Genomic DNA, 23654 nt, shown 5'->3' with positions numbered 1-23654 from the left:
ACATTGTATCAACTAGGTCAGGAAACTCAGATAGCAAGCTTGCAACATTGTATAAAATATTCTAGGCCCTCAGTTTGCTGCTAGTGTGAGTTCTGGACAGACACAGCTGTAGGCTATTTGTGAGAAGGATAAGAAGTAATCAGGTATTTTATGACATTTCCACTGGATCAGAGCATTACATGTTTCCCTTTAATGCCTAGTGGTTATCGAAAGGGTGAGAGCTGGAAATATTTTACAAAAATACTTTGAGGAACTATTCTCATTTGCAATTGATTTGGATTAGACTTTGTTTATTTGCTGTTTGAGGTGAATAAAGCATTACTTTGAGAAGCTCCACAACTCATTAGTGGTGGTGCGTTAAGACAATCAGAAATACTATCAGACATCCCCAAATGGGCACATTTATAGGCCTACATTAGCACGCAGGCCAGGTAGACTAGTCCTACTTCTATATGCGTAATTGGGTGTGCGTCTTGTAGGGTCAGGTCTGGGTGGTCTGCCAGGGGCCGTTTCATTTAGTATCCCTCCTTCACGGAACAGTAGTTATAGTCATAACGTTACTCTTGTCATATGATGAACTTCAACTTAAATAGGGGATCTGGCTGTCTGACAGTTTTTTTTGTATTCTGAAATGCACTCGAACTATGTATCATTTAGTGGCTCCTTATGTTACGCTGCGAAAACAGTTTTAATGGGCACAGAAATACTAAATCATTTCAGAGTTTGCTTGATCCAATCTTGCAATCCAAGATGGCGTAGCATGAAGACGTGGTTGTTGTAAATTGTATGTTTTTTTTTTTTAAATATTGCAATATATACATCTTTTTCATTTAAAAAAAATATATCTTCCGGAAACCCGCCTCACCCAATGTGATATGGATCTGCTATTTTTTTTAGACCTTATAGCTAGAACCTTCATCAGATGCTAGCCATCAGAACATAGAACATCGCCTGTCATATCAGTTCTGTTATACTCAGACATTATTTTAACAGTTTTGGAACCTTTAGTGTTTTCTATCCAAATCTACCAAGTTTACTTTCATCCGGAGATGAAAATAGCGCCTCCTACCTTAGTGAGGTTAACACCCCGGCCATCCTACAATCCAAGCTAGATGCCCTCAATCTCACACACATTTTCAAGGAACCCACCAGATACAACCCTAAATCTGTAGACATGGACACCCTCATAGATATTATCCTGACCAACTTGCCCTCCAAATACACCTCTGCTGTTTTCAATCAGGATCTCAGCGATCACTGCCTCATTGCCTGCATCCGTTATGGGTCCGCGGTCAAACGACCACCCCTCATCACTGTCAAACGCTCCCAAAATTACTTCTTCAAGCAGGCCTTTCTAATCGACCTGGCCCGGGTATCCTGGAAGGATATTGACCTCATCCGGTCAGTAGGGGATGCCTGGTTGTTCATTAATTGTAATTTCCTCACCACCTTAAATAAGCATGCCCCTTTCAAAAAATGTAGAACTAAGAACAGATATAGTCCTTGGTTCACTCCAGACCTGACTGCTCTCGACCAGCACAAATACATCCTGTGGCGTCCTGCACTAGCGTCGAATAGTCCCCGCGATATGCAACTGTTCAGAGAAGTCAGGAACCAATACACACAGTCAGTTAGGAAAGCAAAGGCTAGCTTTTTCAAACAGAAATTTGCTTCCTGTAGCTCTAACTCCCAAAAGTTTTGTGACACGGTAATGTCCATGGAGAATAAGAGCACCTCCTCCCAGCTGCCCACTGCACTGAGGCTAGGAAACACTGTCACCACCGATAACTCCACGATAATCGAGAATTTCAATAAGCATTTCTCTACGGCTGGCCATGCTTTCCTCCTAGCTACCCCAACCCCGGCCAACAGCTCCGCACCCCCCGCAGCTACTTGCCCAAGCCTCCCCAGCTTCTCCTTCACCCAAATCCAGATACAGTGCCTTGCGAAAGTATTCGGCCCCCTTGAACTTTGCGACCTTTTGCCACATTTCAGGCTTCAAACATAAAGATATAAAACTGTATTTGTTTGTGAAGAATCAACAACAAGTGGGACACAATCATGAAGTGGAACGACATTTATTGGATATTTCAAACTTTTTTAACAAATCAAAAACTGAAAAATTGGGCGTGCAAAATTATTCAGCCCCCTTAAGTTAATACTTTGTAGCGCCACCTTTTGCTGCGATTACAGCTGTAAGTAGCTTGGGGTATGTCTCTATCAGTTTTGCACATCGAGAGACTGAAATTTTTTCCCATTCCTCCTTGCAAAACAGCTCGAGCTCAGTGAGGTTGGATGGAGAGCATTTGTGAACAGCAGTTTTCAGTTCTTTCCACAGATTCTCGATTTGATTCAGGTCTGGACTTTGACTTGGCCATTCTATCACCTGGATATGTTTATTTTTGAACCATTCCATTGTAGATTTTGCTTTATGTTTTGGATCATTGTCTTGTTGGAAGACAAATCTCTATCCCAGTCTCAGGTCTTTTGCAGACTCCATCAGGTTTTCTTCCAGAATGGTCCTGTATTTGGCTCCATCCATCTTCCCATCAATTTTAACCATCTTCCCTGTCCCTGCTGAAGAAAAGCAGGCCCAAACCATGATGCTGCCACCACCATGTTTGACAGTGGGGATGGTGTGTTCAGGGTGATGAGCTGTGTTGCTTTTACGCCAAACATAATGTTTTGCATTGTTGCCAAAAAGTTCAATTTTGGTTTCATCTGACCAGAGCACCTTCTTCCACATGTTTGGTGTGTCTCCCAGGTGGCTTGTGGCAAACTTTAAACGACAGTTTTTATGGATTTCATTAAGAAATGGCTTTCTTCTTGCCACTCTTCCATAAAGGCCAGATTTGTACAATATACGACTGATTGTTGTCCTATGGACAGAGTCTCCCACCTCAGCTGTAGATCTCTGCAGTTCATCCAGAGTGATCATGGGTCTCTTGGCTGCATCTCTGATCAGTCTTCTCCTTGTATGAGCTGAAAGTTTAGAGGGACGGCCAGGTCTTGGTAGATTTGCAGTGGTCTGATACTCCTTCCATTTCAATATTATCGCTTGCACAGTGCTCCTTGGGATGTTTAAAGCTTGGGAAATCTTTTTGTATCCAAATCCGGCTTTAAACTTCTTCACAACAGTATCTCGGACCTGCCTGGTGTGTTCCTTGTTCTTCATGATGCTCTCTGCGCTTTTAACGGACCTCTGAGACTATCACAGTGAAGGTGCATTTATACGGAGACTTGATTACACACAGGTGGATTGTATTTATCATCATTAGTCATTTAGGTCAACATTGGATCATTCAGAGATCCTCACTAAACTTCGGGAGAGAGTTTGCTGCACTGAAAGTAAAGGGGCTGAATAATTTTGCACGCCCAATTTTTCCGTTTTTGATTTGTTAAAAAAGTTTGAAATATCCAATAAATGTCGTTCCACTTCATGATTGTGTCCCACTTGTTGTTGATTCTTCACAAAAAATACAGTTTTATATCTTTATGTTTGAAGCCTGAAAGGTGGCAAAAGGTCGCAAAGTTCAAGGGGGCCGAATACTTTCGCAAGGCACTGTAGCTGCAAAACCTGTTCCCGTACAAATCAGCTGGGCTAGACAATCTGGACCCTCTTTCTAAAATTATCCGCCGCCATTGTTGCAACCCCTATTACTAGTCTGTTCAACCTCTCTTTCGTATCGTCTGAGATTCCTAAAGATTGGAAAGCTTCCACAGTCATCCCCCTCTTCAAAGGGGGTGATACTCTAGACCCAAACTGTTACATCCATCCTGTCCTGCCTTTCTAAAGTCTTCGAAAGCCATGTTAACAAACAGATCACTGACCATTTAGAATCCCACCGTACCCTCTCAGCAGTGCAATCCGGTTTCCGAGCTGGTCACAGGTGCACCTCATCGACGCTCAAGGTACTAAACGATATAATTTCCGCCACCGATAAAAGACAGTACTGTGCAGCCGTCTTCATCAACCTGGCCTGTTGTCCGGACTTCTGGCAGTCTTTATGGGGTTACCACAGGGTTCAATTCTCAGGCCGACTCTGTATATATCAACGATGTCGCTCTTGCTGTGGTTGATTCCTTGATCCACCTCTACGCAGATGACACCATTCTGTATACATCTGTCCCTTCTTTGGACACTGTGTTAACAAACCTCCAAACGAGCTTCAATGCCAAACAACACTCCTTCTGTGGCCTCCAACTGCTTTTAAACGCAAGTAAAACTAAATGCATGCTCTTCAACCGATCGCTGCCCGCAACCGCCCGCCCGACTAGCATCACTACTCTGGACGGTTCTGACTTATGTGGACAACTACTAATACCTAAGTATCTGGTTATACTGTAAACTCTCCTTCCAGACTCATATTAAGCATCTCCAATCCAAAATTAAATCTACAATTTGTTTCCTATTTCGCAACAAAGCCTCCTTCACTCATGCTGTCAAATTGACTATCCTACCTGTCCTTAACTTTGGCGATATCATTTACAAAATAGCCTCCAACACTCTACTCAGCAAACTGGATGCAGTCTATCACAGTGCCATCCGTTTTGTCACCAAAGCCCCATATACCACCCTCCACTGCGACCTGTATGCTCTCGTCGGCTGGCCCTCGCTACATATTTGTCGCCAAACCCACTGGCTCGAGGTCATCTATCAGTCTTTGCTAGGCCGCCTTAACTCGGCTCACTGGTCACCATAGCAACACCCACCCATAGCACGCGCTCCAGCAGGTATATCTCACTGGTCATCCCCAAAGCAATCACCTGTTTGGCTGCCTTTTCTTCCAGTTCTCTGCTGCCAATGACTGGAACAAATTGCAAAAATCGCTGAAGTTGGAGACTAAAATCTCCCTCACTAACTTCAAGCATCAGCTATCTGAGCAGCTTACCGATCGCTGCAGCTGTACACAGCCCATCTGTAAATAGCCCATCCAACTGCCTACATCATCCCCATATTTTTATTAACTTTTTTGCTCTTTTGTACACCAGTATTTCTACTTGCACATCATAATTTGCACAGCTATCACTCCAGTGTTAATTTGCTAAGTTGTAAATACTTTGCTACTATGGCTTATTTATTGCCTTTCCTCCTTACTCCATTTGTATATAGATTTTTCTATTGTGTTATTGACTGTACGTTTGTTTATCCCACGTGTAACTATGTTTTTTTGTCGCACTGCTTTGCTTTATCTTGGCCAGGTCGCAATTGTAAATGAGAACTTGTTCTCGACTGGCCTACCTGGTTTAATAAAGGTGAAATAAAAAATACAATCGTAACTTTATTGACAACACCCAAATGGATACTGTCATTAATGCGGTTCTTCAATAATTACACATAATTCATACTGTAGCAAACATTATATTAAACAGGACATTCAAACGAGCCTTACAATTATAATCAAAAGTAGTGTGAAATGCACTCATAAGCAACCTGGAAATGGAGGTTACTCCCCTGAGTTTTCCCCCATTCACATTCAGAATACATTGTGAAAAACTCAAATATTTGCTCACCATTTTTCTCCAGGCAGATATAGTACAATCATAACTATCGGTTTCCTCATTAGCAGGGAGGAGTTTCTGTAATCCAATTGCCCTCGTGCCGCAATTTTAGCAAACACAGAAGGGGGCCTTGGAGACCAAAGTCGTCTGGCACGCTGTTTAGAGTTTCAACAACATGAATATCCTATTTCTAGCCGACAATCATCGATGTTACTACTAATGTGAAAACAAGACAAAATTGGACTTTTCTTGCTCATTTTAAGACAATTGTCAAGTAATGTTAACATTGATTACAGACGTCAATTGCTGTACAACATCATGGCTACGCTGTTTGCATCACCTTTTACAATGGATTACCTCTGTTGTGGGCCTTTAGTCATCTGTCTGACTTTGTTGCTCACACAGGAGAGATACGGGACTATTGTGGATCCTCTGGGGAGCCTCAACAACCTCATGATGCTGAAGAGGCAGAGAAGAGTCTCTCCAGATCAGAACACCTCAAACACCTGCAGAGATCCACAGGGAAGAGAACTCACTGCTGCTCTGACTGTGGGGAGAGATTCACCTCATCAGGCATTAAAATTCACCAGAGAACACACACAGGAGAGAAACCTTATAGCTGTAATCAATGTGACAAGAGATACCTTTTATCAGAGTGTCTGATCAAACATCAGAAATACATGAAGGAGTTGTTTCATGATATCAATGAATTAATGTTGAATGTTAACACTTTAGTAGGAGTATTTGAATAATGTCACAATGTAGAAGCCTAAACGTTTGCCCCCTTATCATTTGATTTCACACTTTTACACTTACCATGTTGGTGACCCACTTGAGTCAAAATGCAACACTTCAAAATGTAGCTAGCTGTTTTTTACAAATTGTCCTCTAACCAGGGATGTACACATTACTCCCAGATTCCGTGTGTTTTTTGAGCTGTTAGTTTTAACAGGACGTGCAACCTCATCTCTCTCCTCTCGGACAAATGATTTTAGCATGATATCGATGAGTGATGAAAAATAAGTGTTGCATTTAGTTGCTCCACCTTTTTGGTTTGCTTCCTGTCTTTAAGTTTGGTGTGAGTTTTTCTTTTTTGGGGTTTGGATATTGCATCCAATTAATATTTTAATCAATGGCATTTTCTTAGGGTGCTCATTAGTCTTCTGTTTGTTGTGTACTAAATATTTATGTTCATTTTCATTAGTTTTTTTCCTGTGAAGCCATTGTGTTGCATTCATGTCTGAAATGTGCTGTACAAATAAAGCTTGATTTGATTTCAACAAATGAACCCAATGACCGACCAATCGACAGACTCTTGATCCCTCTTAGTATGAAAATCAGTATCAATCCCATGTGAAAGGATTCAACTACTGCAAACTGAAACAAACGGATCAATCCCACTTTTCCAGCGTGGTGGAGTGGTAAACACCACCCCCGGCTCTACCAGAGGCTTGAGGTGGTCTCCCACAGCTCTGCTTATGTCATGTTCTGTGGCCTTGCCATTCCATTTCTTGACTGCCCCTGCAACACAGAAAGAAACACATTTAGTCATATTATATAAAACTCTCAAAGTAATGGATATGGAGCATCTATGTCCTCAGTTACACCTATCAACTAAATATGACTTCTGTCATCTGATCACTCTAAGATGCATTAGGTTCAGAACAACCAGGATGGGCCTTTGACATAGTCAGGCCACCAAATATGCATAAGCAATATAAAGAGATGTGGGGAAAAGTACATTGCACACAAATTACCTTCATAATATCAAAGAACAAATGTGTGTGCCTGAGGGGAAATTAACTTTCATACAGCCAAAAGGGGTGAGAAATTACACCAATATCAGTGGACAATTTGCACTAATGTAAATAAACATAGATGATGGAACATATTCCCTTTTGCTGACGTGATGAACCCCTAAGGGGACATTAATATTTACTATCTAAACCATGTGTCACCTCACCTCTCTGGCTGTAGAAGTGTTCTTCCTAACCAGTCCCTCAACAGCTCTCTGACTGAGCTCCACCCTCACTGGGTCTTCAGAGGAGAGGAAGGCTGAGGAGGGTTGGAAGGATGAATGGATGGATGTCAGTCAGTCAATAAAGTGTAGAGCTGCTGTCTGTCAAAATCACAATTTTAGTAGTTCATTAAAGTAATTAAGGATATATGACTGCTGAATACCAACTATTAATCTCTTAGATCATGTATTTTCAGGTAGAGATACATCCTTGGGACATCACTAGCCTGTTGAAGTTGACATTCAAAATGGTTACGGTAGGGTTTAGGGTAGGGATGTCCCAAGGATCCCGGATAGCATTGACCATTGTGCATTCTTCTGTCTCTTTTACATAGCAGGTGATGGGTTCTGACTTCTGAACTTGAAAATATGAAATTTCCTTATTATGTGAAATTGAATGAAACAATAATGTATGTTGATGCTAATATGATGTACAATATTCCATGATGTTTCTATATGTTAACAATATATGCCATATACTATTTTTTAAGTTTCACTAATTAATTTTAATTAACTTAATTATTATGATTCGACATCAGTTCACCTTCTCACCTCATACTGTGTTGGAGCAGCAGCAGCTGACTTGATCGTTGATGCTAATCAGCATGTTTTGAATCTGAGAGTAAATGGATCTGACTACAACTCTAAAAATACAGGGTTCAACTGGAGTTATTCTGAGATCCCCTAAGAACCATAGGGTTCTTGGTCAATGAAAAACAGCCCCAAAAGGTTATTCAAAGAACATTAGAAGGTGGGTTCATCGAGGAACCTCCGTTGTTGCTGGACTTCTTCCAGGAACTTCGCAATTACAACTGAAAACGATGGTGACAAGTTTGGATGCGACAACAGTTGGGTTGATGTTTGGCTCTGAATATGTCTCGAAATAATTTATTATAATAATATAAGATGCTAATGATAAATAACGAAGACAATTATGGTTTTCTGTATATATCTTCCATAACGTTACTATAGTTGATTAAGGTAAATATTAGAAACCCGGGTTTGACCGTCGGCGTTGTATGAGCTACAGTACAGTGCCGTTATCTAGCTAGATAACATTATGTCCTAACTATGCACAACTAGGTTTGGATTATTTCCCTCAACTATATTCGTTCCCATATATTGTTTATCGTTTCCATAAAGCCAACATGGCTTTACACTCATTAACGTAAGTTTCCAATCTAGAGCAGTTCTCAGTTTTGTGATAATGAACTAGCTAACTAACTAACGACGGTGACCTGTCCCAGGCGAGATGTTACAACGAACTGAATCGTCAATGGAGGTCTTCCTCTTTATATAGCCTGCTACAGCATGCAATACTATTAACTCACAAGGGGGCATAACGTTACATGTACAATACTATCCCATTTTGGAAACGTTACATGGACAATACTATCCCATTTTGGAAACGTTACATGGACAATACTATCCCATTTTGGAAACGTTACATGTACAATACTATCCCATTTTGGAAACGTTACATGTACAATACTATCCCATTTTGGAAACGTTACATTATCTTAATTATCTTTTCAGATCTTCTCAGAAATTAATCAAGTCCATGGAATGGATATAGACAAAACGAGAATTCAAGAACTAGCCGAGGTAGAGAGGCAGGGGTGAGGACATCATCCTGCTATTTTGACAGTCCCTGAAGGACAATACAGAAGAGGTATTTGCTCTTATTCCTTCCCTTTCTCTAATGTATTTTGTAATAAAATTAGCAAGTGTAGTAAGATCAATGCTTTACTAGGACTGGAGACCACATCAGCGATTCTGCTCTTGCCCTACCTCTTCAAAGAGGACCCGAGTGGCCTTTATGTCCATGCCTATGCACCAATCATCTGTTTCTTCATAAACATAAGTGTGCATGTGTTACGCCCCTGAAAACAGGGGAGAAATAATCACGAGAGTGATACGGTGTTGTATTCTCAATTCAACGTTTAGTGTAATCATTTCACAAAAGTAACACATTACAAAACAACAGAAAACCCATTATACAGATAACACAGCAAAATATCTTATTAACAACGCACATGTTCATTCACAATCGACATAAAATGGCAGCTACTCTCAGTACGATGCTATTCTTCACTTCAACCGAGCAGGGCTAATATTACTCTCTTCAAACTTTACTCTAACTTCCTCAAGACGTTACTAAGACACACCTTAAACACTCTTGACATGTTAGCGAGTTATAACATTTAAATTACTATTTTTATCATAAATAAAGTACCTGAAAACAGGGGAGAAATAATCACGAGAGTGATACGGTGTTGTATTCTCAATTCAACGTTTAGTGTAATGAGAAAAGACAGCGATTTTCCCCAGGAATATGGGTGGAGACCAGAGCAATCGATCTCCGGCTCATAGATTAAGAGCATTTCGTAGATCACAGATTAACACTTTTAGGCACCATAAAATAAAGTAATCAATATAACGTTTACACATTACTCTCACAATTCGTACCCTTTGACAGATTTTAACTTTAACACAATTATATTAATGTTATCAATCTCTATCAACTAATACTGAATGCATCTTTTTAACCTTAGATGTTTTAAGATCCTCACATACTATGAACTTACTAATACATTTGAATGTATAACAGGCTATGAATATTTCCTTTAACCTGTCACACATGCTTATATAAAACTACAGCTGAACATTTGTTATGTTCTTTGTATGTGTATACATTTTTTCTTACTTTTGTTGACACAGATTATTAGACACATTTCTAAATAATTAATCATTTTTCTTTCAATAGAATCCTAAAACTCACTAGCTTCTAGAACTCTCGTCCCCTTGGAAAGAGCCCCCAAAACGGAAAAACGTGCAGTCAAAATAAATTGTGATCCATGGCAACGCACTGGCTAAACGCAAAACTTGTTGACTGCCCACCCTTGAGACAATCAGCAACCAACTCCTGCAATTCCCGTAGTAACTTTCCACCTCACTGCGGAGCTTCTCTCGCTTCTCAGGGTTCACTCCATAGGCATGTTGTTGGATATAAACGCAGGGTAACAATGTCAATATAATTGTACCCAAAAATGTTATGTTGGTTGCATGAATAACTATGATTCCTAAATCTTACATAATTGTAAATATGAAATATCAAAACCAAATGTACACCCTTTTGTTAATATGTATTGGTATTCTGCCCTTGAGTTGCGTTCCCATGCAAAACTAGACAGATAGCTAACAACTAAGTCTTCAATAAAACTCCCAAGGCGTGACTTTTCTTTAATGAATATATTGAAAACGTTTATGTTGTGAAACTGCAAAATACAGAAAATAATATACTTTAGTATTCAATTCACACCGACATAATGTAGCTGTACATTATACATTTGAAGTTGCATAAATACAAAGCACGCGGTACCATGCATCTGGCATGATGCCAAACCATATAGCTAATTGTTACTCATATGGTAATTGGCTCCTTTCATTACTCTAATAATGTACAACCATTTATGTAGAATAACAAAGCATTTACACTAGAAACAGTAACAAAACTACAGTATTGTATATTTTACAATTCGCTTGCATGACCCACGAGCAAAGTAATACAGCTAACGACATACATGAAAGGCATTGCTATTTGTGAGTAAATGCAACCAACCAACATTAATATGTAAGCAACTCTATCAATGACAAGATTATCATCATTAGCTAAATGCTTGAATCGAACTTACAAACAAATATTTTCCAAGGCTGAAGCGTGACAAGAAATAACTACATTGAAAGACCTGCACCGTAGCGTTGTTTGTAGCTGCTCTGTTACCTTCTAACAGGATGGCAGCACAATTGGCAATAATTAACTTGATGGTGAGGCATGGAATAATAAAACATGTATCTTTTGTCAGGCTGGATGTTTGAAATATGAGGTGATTTGAGTCATGCTTCATCAGTAGTGGAATAAAGACAATTGACACTTGAGCGTTGCCAAGAAATACTGGAGTGATGTAAGATTGTTAATAAAATTGATTATAGACCAATTTATTATACCCTGGTAGGCCGTCAATGTAAATAAATCAGTTAAGAACTAATTCTGGCTGACAATGACGGCCCAACGCTCTAACCACTAGGCTACCTGCAAGTAAGTTGAAATTAAGTTATTTTCAAGTCACTGAAAAAACGGGCATAGTCTTATTTTCAACATCTTTTCAATGACATTTTGCTAGGTAGGATATCCCGATGTCAAACCACAGTTTTAACCTGTCCAAATCAATAACTAATATGCAGAAACAGTTTGGGATGAATTGAAAACCTAAACATAAAATGTGCAATATCCACAAACATCTGCCACAATAATCATATTACTTGTATTTGTTTAAACAAGCACCATATAAACTGCACAAGCACCAGAAACGTTGTTGTTTTGACAAGTAGCAATACATCACTAATATCGACTAGGTTGTACGGGCTGTTGAAACTAACACAACTAAAAAACACATGGAAATTTGAGATATCTTTTACCTCGCTGGTTAGAGGACAACCTGCAGAAGACAGTCAGCTACATTTTGGAGTGATGCATTTAAATTTAGGGGTCGCTAAACAATGGAATGCAACACTTATGTGTCATAACTCATCTGTTGAAATCAACTGCGAAAGGAGGGAGATGAGGTTGCAAGTCCGGTTAAAACTAACAGCTCAAAAACCACACGGAATCTGGGAGAAATGTGTACATCACTGGATAGAGGACAATTTTAAGAAAACAGCTAGCTACATTTTGGAGTGTTGCATTTTGATTCAAGTCGGTCATCAACGTGGTAAGTGTAACACAACTCAACTTTCAATTCTGAGCCTGGATTTTTCCCCTGAGGCTAATATCTATATCATGTTGAAATCAATTGATAAAGGGGCAAACATTTAGGCTTCTACATTGTGACATCATTAAAATACTCCTGCTACAATGTTAAAACATTCTACATTGTGACATGATTTCATTGATATCATGAAACAACTCCATGTATTTTCTGATGTTTGATCAGATAACATTTATCAGAGTATCTCTTCCCACATTGATTACAGCTAAGATATTTCTCTCCTGTGTGTTCTCTGGTGTCATATCAGGCTGTTTAACCGAGTACAACTCTTCCCACATCAATTAGAGCTAAAATATTTCTATTGTGTGTGTGTTCTCTGGTGTATTGTCAGCTGCCCAGATGTCGCAAAACTCTTCACACATTGATTACAGCTATAAGATTTCTCTCCTGTGTGTGTTCTCTGGTGTACTGTCAGAAGGCTAGATGAAATAAAACTCTTCCCACATTGAGTACAGCTAAAAGGTTTCTCTCCTGTGTGTGTTCTCTGGTGTATCTTCAGATAGCTAGATTGAACAAAACTCTTCCCACATTGATCACAGCTATAGGGTTTCTCTCCTGTGTGTGTTCTCTGGTGTGATATGAGGTTGCTTAGCTTAGTAAAACTCTTCCCACATTGAGTACAGCTGAAAGGTTTCTCTCCTGTATGTATTCTCTGGTGTAGAGTCAGATTGCTAGACCTAGTAAACATCTTCCCACATTCATCACAGCTATAAGGTTTCTCTCCTGTGTGTGTTCTCTGGTGTGATATCAGGCTGCTTAGCTGAGTAAAACTCTTCCCACATTCAGAACAGCTATAAGGTTTCTCGCCTGTGTGTGTTCTCTGGTGTGATATCAGGCTGCTTAGCTGAGTAAAACTCTTCCCACATTCATCACAGCTGTACGGTTTCACTCCCGTGTGTGTTCTCTGGTGTGATATCAGGCTGCTTAGCTGAGTAAAAATCTCCCCACATTCATCACAGCTATACGGTTTCTCTCCTGTGTGTGTTCTCTGGTGTGATATCAGGCTGGTTGAATGACTAAAACTCTTCCCACATTGAGTACAGCTATAAGGTTTCTCTCCTGTGTGTGTTCTCTGGTGTATCTTCAGATGGCCATATTGAACAAAACTCCTCCCACATTGATCACAGCCGTGAGGTTTCTCTCCTGTGTGGATTCTCTGATGAATTTTAATGCCTGATGAGGTGGTGAATCTCTTCCCACAGTCAGAGCAGCAGTGAGTTCTCTTCCCTGTGGATCTCTGCTGGGGTTTCTTGACATGTTCTGATCTGGAGAGAGTCTTCTCTGCCTTGTCAGCATCATGAGGTTGTTGAGGCTCCCCAGAGGACCCACGGTAGTCCCGTCTCTCTCCTGTGTGAACAACAAAGTCAGACAGATGGTAAAAGGCCCACAACAGCGGAATCCACTGTAAAAGGTGATGCCAACAGCGTAGCCATGATGTTGTACAACAATTGACATCTAATCAATGTTAAAATTATTTGACAATTGTCTTAAAATTAGAAACATTAGTCATATTTTGTTTTGTTTTCACATTAGTAGTCAAATCAATGATTGGAGGCTAGAAATAAGTTATTAAAGTTGTTGAAACCCTAAGCAATGTGCCAGACGAATTTTGGTCTCCAATATAGGCCACTTTCTGTGTTTGCTAAAATTGCAGCACAAGGGCAAAGCACACACAATTTGGTTGCAGAAACTCCTCCCTGCTAATGAGGATGTAGTTATGGATGTAGTATATCTGGTAATGAGGAAACCACTAGTTATGGATGTAGTATACCTGCCTGGAGCAAAAATGGTGAGTGAAGATTTTAGTTTTTCCACAATGTATTCTGAATATTACAGCGCAAGATCATGAGTGCTACTCAAGGAAACTCACACTAAGCTCTGTGTCTATTCACTAATTCACCACCGTGGGGGGAAACTCAGGGGAGTTCTCATAGGCTGACAGCAAAAATAGCCTCCATTTCCAGGTTGCTTATGAGTGCATTTCACATTACTTTTGGATTATAATTGTAAGGTTCGTTTGAATCTCCTGCTTAATATGTTTGTGTTATTGTCGCAAATCGACTGCTTTATACTTTTTTTAAAACACTTCAACAAGTAAAATGCTCTTTGGCTAGCTTTGCCATCAGCCTGACAATGAGGGTTTGAACACCAAGTGTTTAACAAATTGGCCCATAACTTTACCTAACAACAACATAGACCAACTGTAGGACCCATAACTTCACCTGATGACAACATAGACCTACTGTAGGACCCATAGCTTTTCATTTGACCTTTATTTAACTGGGCAAGTCAGTTAAGAACAAATTCTTATTTACAATGACGGCCTAGGAACAGTAGGTTAACTGCCTTGCTCAGGGGCAGAACGACAGATTTTTACCTTGTCAGCTCGGGGATTCAATCTTATAAACTTTCGGTTACTGGCCCAACGCTCTAACCACTACCTGTCGACCCACTTGCCGCCCCGCCCCACTTCACCTAACAATAACATAGACCAACAGTAGGAGCCATAATTTCACCTTAAAACAACATAGACCTATCATTTAATATATCAGGTGAAAAAAGTATCTCTGTGTCCAAACAGACTAACAAGACCCTACTGTAAATCAAGCACACAATAACACATTATAAACACAATTTTTTTTAGGGATGTTGAATCCAACGTGGAGCATGGCACAACTGTCTTTACCGGTGTAATGAATGAAGAAGCACTTTGGTTGTTGTTGCATGTCGTGATGTTTGTCATTTGACTGTCATTCAGAAAATGATTTCCTGGATCAGCTGATGATTGTTGAACATGTGACTGTAACTAAACAGCAACAGTATTAAGTATTATGTGTAATTATTGAAGAACCGCGATAATGACAGTATCGATTTGGGTGTTAAAGTTAAGGTAAGTTAAGGTGACTCTCGGTTAGAACCATTGGATTTAGTAAACTCTGAAATTATTTAGGATGTCTGTGCCCATGAAAACTGTTTTCCCAGCGCAACATAAGGAGACACTAAATGTGACGTAGTTAGAGAGCATTTCAGACTACAAAAAACTGTCCCACAGCATAACATAGTCACTCCCCTTTATGTAAATGATTAATACCCTTTAGCCTTGGCCACCCTTATCTTTCTGCTTAGTTTTCATTCTCTGATTGGCTCAGACATTATAGCATTGATTCTATTGGTGGCGTGACCATTGCAATGACACCAAAATAAACAGACATGCACACTCCTATTGCAGGTGCCTATAACTGATTAACTAATGTTCCTGTCCAATGGCCCAGAATGACCAGGTGTGTTGATCCAGCTTTGCACAATCACATATGTCTAATGGTTAACTATATTGATTCTGCTACCTACTTCTAAGACAACAGTACAGATACTGGACAATTCTAAAGGTACTGGAAAATGTCCAATAATCTCCAGGAATTTAAAATAGGAATGGGGTTGCCCTAACGCTGGGGGAACACCAGTAAGCTTAATTCACTGGAAGTTATGCATGCCAGCCAATGGTAGTCAATGTTGGGCTCCCATGTGGCTTGGATAGGATATAGTGCTTGAGGTATCACTACAGACCCTGGTTAAATTGTAATGGAATGAATCAAATTGGCTGAATATTAAACAATGACTTATAAACAGCTCTAACAATTTGACCCCCACAAGAAATCTACACTGGCAATTCTAGAATATACTATATTGCCTAGAAACTTGGTTAAACTATCATTATGACATCATGGATGAATTCTAGAATATACTATATAGCCTAGAAACCTGGTTAAACTATCATTATGACATCATGGATGAATTCTAGAATATACTATATAGCCTAGAAACCTGGTTAAACTATCATTATGACATCATGGATGGCCAGTCCTTGTATTCATAGTGTAGTGAATTCAGGGGATAGCCCTGAGCTGAACTCAAACCCGGTTCCAGCGACTGTCAAGTCAACACCTTATAACTGTTACACCAAGATGTCTGAACTTCTTGACGAGGTCGCTAGGTGTTGGGTTACGGTGGCTACAATAGCTTTCTCTATGAATTTGAGAGTGGTTACATTTCTCAAACCACCATCCCTCAGCTGTTTACCAAACCAAGTCTCAGGGCAGGCATTTTGTTCGTGTTTAAATCCTAGGTTGTCCCTTTAAAAAATCCCCATCAACCAATCTGCAGTTTAAACAATAACAAAGCTGTCATTCCACCACTGTTTTGGTAAGATGATGGATGGGGCTGGAGAAATGTAACTACTCTCAAATTCATAAACAGACCTATGGATGCAATGACTGACTATCCATGACATCAACATTATATATTTAACCATGTTGAGGCTATACAGTGTTGATTTACATTGTTTCCAAACATTGGAGTTAAACAAGTTTATTTGGGGTCCTGATGGGGTACAACAGTTGAACTAAGCTCATGAGGCATGTGTTATATTCTTCAAGAATCAATGGCTATAAATAAATCATTTCAAAGTCCAAATATAGATGTAACAATGGCAGATTTCGCATTTAACACCAAACATCAGTTCAACAACTGCAGAGTTTGTGCCTCTGTACTTAAGACAGTACTTACTAGTGTTAATCAGAGCCCCGTTTCTCAAAACCATCTTACGGCTCAGTTCATCGTTAGAACCATTGGTTGCCTTAAGATGAGTTTGGATAACCGGGACCAGATATCCAGTTTCCTCCTCCTTTTTGGATGTGACAGTCATCTCCCCCTCCTCCTCTTTCAGTCCAAAAACTGCATCCTCCTCTTTCTCTTCCTCCACTGTAACATCCTCCTCCTCTTTCACTCTGAACGAGTCTTCCTCTTCTTTCACTGAAACGTCTTTCTCTTCTTCTTTCACTGTAACAGCCTCACCCTTCACTTGTTTTTTTATTGAAACAGCCTCCTCTTCCTCCTCCTCTTTAACGAGAGTTACTTTCTCCGTCCAGTAGACCTCCTCTTCTTTATCAGGAGAAGAGTAGTTTAGTGAACTCATGGTCGGGGATGTTAGCTAGTTAGCATTAGCGTTCTAAGCTAACTTAGCAAACCAGCTAGCTGACAAACAACGTAAATATATAATCAAATGGGCCAACAAGTACATACGACAGACGTGTGTTTTATACACAGCGACTAATATACACCAAAACAGTGTAAAGAGCGTGAATGTTGTAGCTATGTTTGCTAGAAAGCTACCGAGGTGTCTGACTAGCTGTTGTTGTTGAAGGAGCGTCCACTAGATTATACATCACACTGGCAGCGTCGCCTGAACCTAAAAGACGCACATCGCCATCTGCTGACTGGAGTGGGCAAACGCAGTTGAGGAACCAAAGGTTTATATTTCATTTATTTCATAAAAGTTGATTAGTATATTAAGTCGTTCAAATAGAAGCATGTGTTGATTGATTGGTGTTTAATGAGGGAGAATTTAAAACAAACTTTACACTCACTACATATTTGCATTGAACCATACATCTGACATGGCTCATTTTGACCCCAGAGACATATCTTTTATCATAGCCAAAATATGGTTTCTTCAATTCTTCCAATTTTTCATTACTTTGTCAATCAACTTGTTATTAATATATCTAAATCATGGTTTAATGTTTCTGTATCAATATGGACTTTTAACAAATTCAAATCCTATGGAGTCATTTTGACCCCAGCCAAAAGCACCTTCATTAAATAGGATGTTTTTTAGTTTTTTAAATCAAAACAACATTTTATTGGTCACGTCCATATGTTTAGCAGATGTTATTGCGGGTGTTGTGAAATGCTTGTGGTTTTAGCTCCGACAGTGCAGTAGTATCTAACAAGTAATATCTAACAATTTCACAACATATACCCAATACACACAAATCTAAGTATTCAAATCTAGGTTTCTCTGTAGACATGATCCATCTCACCAGAGGGTGGAGGGGCTCCTGTATCAGTGGTTTTGACCAGATAGACACCTGCTGACACACAGTATAGTGCCTCCCATGTAATCTCCTAAGATTGGGTAGCGGTAGAAAACTCTACCAGGAGTATACAGTGCATTAGATGCTATAAGGTAGGGTATTAGTTTTAGTATTAGCTATTGGGTGTAGGCTATTAGTATTAGTAGTGGTGTCGGGTATTAGTATTATTATTAGCTATAGGGTGTAGGGTATTAGTATTAGCTATAAGGTGTAGGGTATTAGTATTAGCTATAAGGTGTAGGGTATTAGTATTAGTATTAGCTATAGGGTGTAGGGTATTAGTATTAAATCAAATCAAATCAAATTTTATTTGTCACATACACATGGTTAGCAGATGTTAATGCGAGTGTAGCGAAATGCTTGGGTTTCTGGTTCCGACAATGCAGTAATAACCAACAAGTAATCTAACTAGGGGGGTGTTCCCTCTGCTGTTTCCTGAAGTCCACAATCATCTCCTTAGTTTTGTTGACGTTGAGTGTGAGGTTATTTTCCTGACACCACACTCCGAGGGCTCTCACCTCCTCCCTGTAGGCCGTCTCGTCGTTGTTGGTAATCAAGCCTACCACTGTTGTGTCGTCCGCAAACTTGATGATTGAGTTGGAGGTGTGCGTGGCCACGCAGTCGTGGGTGAACAGGGAGTACAAGAGAGGGCTCAGAACGCACCCTTGTGGGGCCCCAGTGTTGAGGATCAGCGGGGTGGAGATGTTGTTGCCTACCCTCACCACCTGGGGGCGGCCCGTCAGGAAGTCCAGTACCCAGTTGCACAGGGCGGGGTCGAGACCCAGGGTCTCGAGCTTGATGACGAGCTTGGAGGGTACTATGGTGTTGAATGCCGAGCTGTAGTCGATGAACAGCATTCTCACATAGGTATTCCTCTTGTCCAGATGGGTTAGGGCAGTGTGCAGTGTGGTTGAGATTGCATCATCTGTGGACCTATTTGGGCAGTAAGCAAATTGGAGTGGGTCTAGGGTGTCAGGTAGGGTGGAGGTGATATGGTATTAGTATTAGTATTAGCTATAGGGTATAGGCTATTAGGTATTAGTATTAGCTATATGGTATAGGCTATTAGGTATTAGTATTAGCTATATGGTATAGGCTATTAGGTATTAGTATTAGCTATAGGCTGTAGGCTATTAGGTATTAGTATTAGCTATAGGGTGTAGGGTATTAGTATTAGTATTAGCTATAGGATGTAGGGTATTAGTATTATTATTAGCTATAGGGTGTAGGGTATTAGTATTAGCTATAAGGTGTAGGGTATTAGTATTAGCTATAGGGTGTAGGCTATTAGGTATTAGTATTAGCTATAGGGTGTAGGCTATTAGGTATTAGTATTAGCTATAGGGTGTAGGGTATTAATATTAGCTATAGGGTGTAGGGTATTAGTATTAGCTATAAGGTGTAGGGTAGAAGTATTAGCTATAGGGTGTAGGGTATTAGTATTAGCTATAGGGTGTAGGCTATAAGTATTAGCTATAGGGTGTAGGGTATTAGTATTAGCTATTAGCTAGTGTAGGCTATTAGGTATTAGTATTAGCTATAGGGTGTAGGGTATTAGTATTAGTTATTGGGTGTAGGGTTTTAGGTATTAGTATTAGCTACAGGGTGTAGGGTATTAGTATTAGTATTAGCTATAGGATGTAGGCTATTAGGTATTAGTATTAGCTATAGGGTGTAGGGTATTAGTATTAGCTATAGGGTGTAGGGTATTAGTATTAGTATTAGCTATAGGGTGTAGTGTATTAGTATTAGCTATAGGGTGTAGGGTATTAGCTATAGGGTGTAGGCTATTAGGTGCTAATATTAGCTATAGGGTGTGTGGTATTAGCTATAGGGTGTGTGGTATTAGCTATAGGGTGTGTGGTATTAGCTATAGGGTGTGGGGTATTAGGTATTAGCTATAGGATAGTGTATTTGTAATGTATTCAGACCCCTTCACTTTTTTCACATTTTGTTACATTACAGCCTTATCCTAAAATGGAAGATTTTTTTTTACCCCTCATCAATCTACACACAATACCCCATAATGACACCACAATACCCCATAATGACATCACAATACCCCATAATGACAAACCAAAAAGTTTTTTTGTGTTTTTAAAACATTTCTTTACATTGATTAACTTAAGTATTCCGACCCTTTACTATGAGATCAGATGCATCCTGATTCCATTGATCATCCTTGAGATGTTTCTACAACTTGATTGGAGTCCACCTGTGGTAAATTCAATTGATTGGACATGATTTGGAAAGGCACACACCTGTCTATATAAGGTCACAGTTGACAGTGCATGTCAGAGCAAAAACCAAGCCATGAGGTCAAAGGAATTGTCTGTAGAGCTCCGAGACAGGATTGTGCCGAGGCACAGATCTGGGGAAGGGTACATTTCCTTTGTGAAGATGGGAGAACCTTCCAGAAGGACAACCATCTCTGCAGCACTCCACCAATCAGGCCTTTATGGTAGTGGCCAGACAGAGGCCACTCTTGATGAAAACCTGCTCCATAGCACTGAAGACCTCAGACTGGGGCGAAGGTTCACCTACCAACAGGACAATGCCCGTAAGCACACAGCCAAGACAACACAGGAGTGGCTTTGGGACAAGTCTCTAAATAACCTTGTGTGGCCCAGCCAGAGCCCGGACATGAACCCTATCTAACATCTCTGGAGAGACCTGAAATAGCTGTGTAGCAACGCTCCCCTTCCAACCTCACAGAGCTTGAGAGGATCTGTAGAGAATAATGGTAGAAACTCCCCAAATACAGGTGTGCCAAGCTTGTAACGTCATACCCAAGAAGACTGGAGGCTGTAATCGATGCCAAAGGTGTTTCAACAAAGTACTTTGTAAAGGGTCTGAATACTTAAGTAAATGTGATTTTTCAGTTGATTTTAATAAATTTGCAAAAATATGTAATGTTTTTGCTTTGTCATTATGGGGTATTGTCGATTTTGAGTATTTTAAATGTATTTTGAATCATTTTAAGTATAAGGCTAACGTGACACAATGCAGAAAAAGTGGAAAGGAATGTTGTTACACCATGTAGGAGCAGTATAGACCAAGTCTGTTCCTTGTATACATCTACATGATGTATTGTTACACCATGTAGGAGCAGTATAGACCAAGTCTGTTCATTATATACATCTACATGATGTATTGTTACACCATGTAGGAGCAGTATAGACCAAGTATTTTCCTTATATACATCTACATGATGTATTGTTACACCATGTTGGAGCAGTATAGACCTAGTCTGTTCATTATATACATCTACATGATGTATTGTTACACCATGTAGGAGCAGTATAGACCAAGTCTGTTCCTTATATACATCTACATGATGTATTGTTACACCATGTTGGAGCAGTATAGACCTAGGGCCTGTTGCACAAAAGTAGAATTAAGACATCCGGGATAAATGACTCAGCTGAGCTCAATGAAGCCAAAACATGTGCGTCCAGGCTTAATTGGTTGCACAAAGACCAAGCCAGGATGAGCAGACACGGATTCATTAAGCCAGGTGAAACCAATCCTGGATAGGTGCGCGCTCACGGCTCACTCAAATAGACCCCGCCACAGATCACAGATTAACTGATTTACCATGGCAACTAGAGCCGCGTACTTTTCCCCGTCGGAAGCACAAATCCTCATGGAGGCATACGAGGAGGTAAAAGATATAATTAAGAAGAAAGGCAACACCGCCACAGTGATAAAGCAAAGAGAAAAAGCGTGGCAAAGTATTGCAGACCGCCTGAATGCGTAAGTAGTGCACAATTACACACTCACCGCTCCGCTGAAACATCACAATTACAATTCAAATATTTAATTCACATCTCCAAAAATGCAGTTGTACTGTAATTATGAAACGGTTACATTTTTTATTGAAATGCACTGCAGATATGAGTGAAATTGTGTAAAGTAACTCCATCACACTGTATAAAGCTATGAGAAATTTTTTGATATTTTTACTGAAAACAAGACAAAAATACCAAGTAATATTTTGCAGTGTGACTCCATTAAATGTGTGTGTGTGTGTGTGTGTGTGTGTGTGTGTGTGTGTGTGTGTGTGTGTGTGTGTGTGTGTGTGTGTGTGTGTGTGTGTGTGTGTGTGTGTGTGTGTGTAGATTAAACATGAACGGGCCAAAACGGACATGGCAGCAGGTCAAAATCAAATACAAGAACATTCTGCAGAATGGTATGGTCCCTGACTAATATTTAACAAAGCACAAGCATATATTGTACCCAGAAGGTGCCTGCTCACACATTGTCTGTACTGTTTTAGCAGTGAAAAAGAATACCCACAGACAAGGCACGGGTGGTGGGTCACCAAAGGCTGACCTTACCCCAGCAGAGGACATGGCCTTGGAGCTAAATAAAGGCAGGCCCGTCTTAGAGGGGATCCCTGGGGGGAAAGAGACGAGCATAGGTTCCTCCCAAGATGCCACCCGCTTCATTCAAGGTATGTCCTTCCATCTCTACATGGGATACAACCACATTCATATTGAATCAATTTGGACTGTCTGACTTTGGTTTACCTATTGCCTTGCAGTGTCTGGCAGCACTGTGTTCCTGTTAGAGCCACCAGCACAAGCACCAGACGATGCTGATCCAGTGAGTACTCCATCAAAGGCATACTGTAGGCCTGGCATGTCTTGTCTACTAGCTTCAATATGAATCCGATTAAATGTGATAGGGTGAAGGCCCCAGTGCAACAGCACATGATGGAGACGATGAGGAGGAGACCATCTCTCTGGATTCCAGAAGGCATGAGGTATCATGTTAAGACTGTGAAAGTACTATTTACTCTACAATGGTGAGGAGTCCTCATCAAAATCAAAAAATCTAATTTCTTTTACAGGACCCAGATGCTATACAGTGGGAAAACCAGCCTGGCAACATAGTGCGTATTAATAAAAGGACACCACATCCTGCCAAATTCCAGCTGCGCTAATTGTATTGTGTTCACAGAGCTCACAAGCTATCAGAAAGTTGTATGGCAACCACCTCCGGCGCCAAATAGAACTGGCAGACATAGACATTCAGTACAAGAAGAAAAAGATGGAAAATCTTGCACTGGAGTTCGAAATAAAAAAGAGGACAATTAGGAAACTGGACCTTGAAATAAAAAAACTTGAGGGAGGTGAGATATGCCTTCAATGTACACTGTATGCTAACTGTAACACAAATGTATTAATCATTATTTTTCTTTCCTCCCCCAGCTCCAAGAAGATGACACAGCTCAAAATAAAAATTTGGTATATTCTCGTAAAGTCAAGTGAGCCATGACATATGAGCTTTTATTGTGAGCACACAGGACGGTGGCATCTTTCTACGTTTTTTTTTATTTTCCCAGCAATCAGTACAACCAAGTCATCG

At 40.1% G+C, this 23654-nt stretch overlaps 1 protein-coding gene across 1 annotated transcript; it reads right to left on the bottom strand.

The window, feature by feature from the left end:
* Nucleotides 1-10752: 10752 nt before the first annotated feature.
* On the bottom strand, nucleotides 10753-17136 carry LOC116352695 (zinc finger protein 501-like). The gene is made up of 2 exons (XM_020502648.2): nucleotides 16912-17136; nucleotides 10753-13695 (listed from the first exon to the last, which is right to left on the bottom strand). The coding sequence occupies exons 1-2, from the start codon at nucleotides 17048-17050 to the stop codon at nucleotides 12647-12649; spliced, it is 1188 nt and encodes a 395-aa protein (XP_020358237.1). The 5' UTR covers nucleotides 17051-17136; the 3' UTR covers nucleotides 10753-12646.
* Between the last annotated feature and the right edge of the window lie 6518 nt (nucleotides 17137-23654).

The sequence above is a fragment of the Oncorhynchus kisutch genome, linkage group LG15 (genome assembly GCF_002021735.2).
Source record: "Oncorhynchus kisutch isolate 150728-3 linkage group LG15, Okis_V2, whole genome shotgun sequence".
Taxonomy (NCBI): Eukaryota; Metazoa; Chordata; class Actinopteri; order Salmoniformes; family Salmonidae; genus Oncorhynchus; species Oncorhynchus kisutch.
This window is presented reverse-complemented; position numbering and strand designations above follow the sequence as displayed.

Coding starts and splice junctions, on each gene's coding strand:
- LOC116352695 (XM_020502648.2), bottom strand. CDS start 17,050: ATGACTGTCACATCCAAAAAGGAGGAGGAAACTGGATATCTGGTCCCG. Junction 13,696..16,911: donor CGGGGCTCTGATTAACACTA/GTAAGTACTGTC, acceptor TTGTTCACACAG/GAGAGAGACGGGACTACCGT.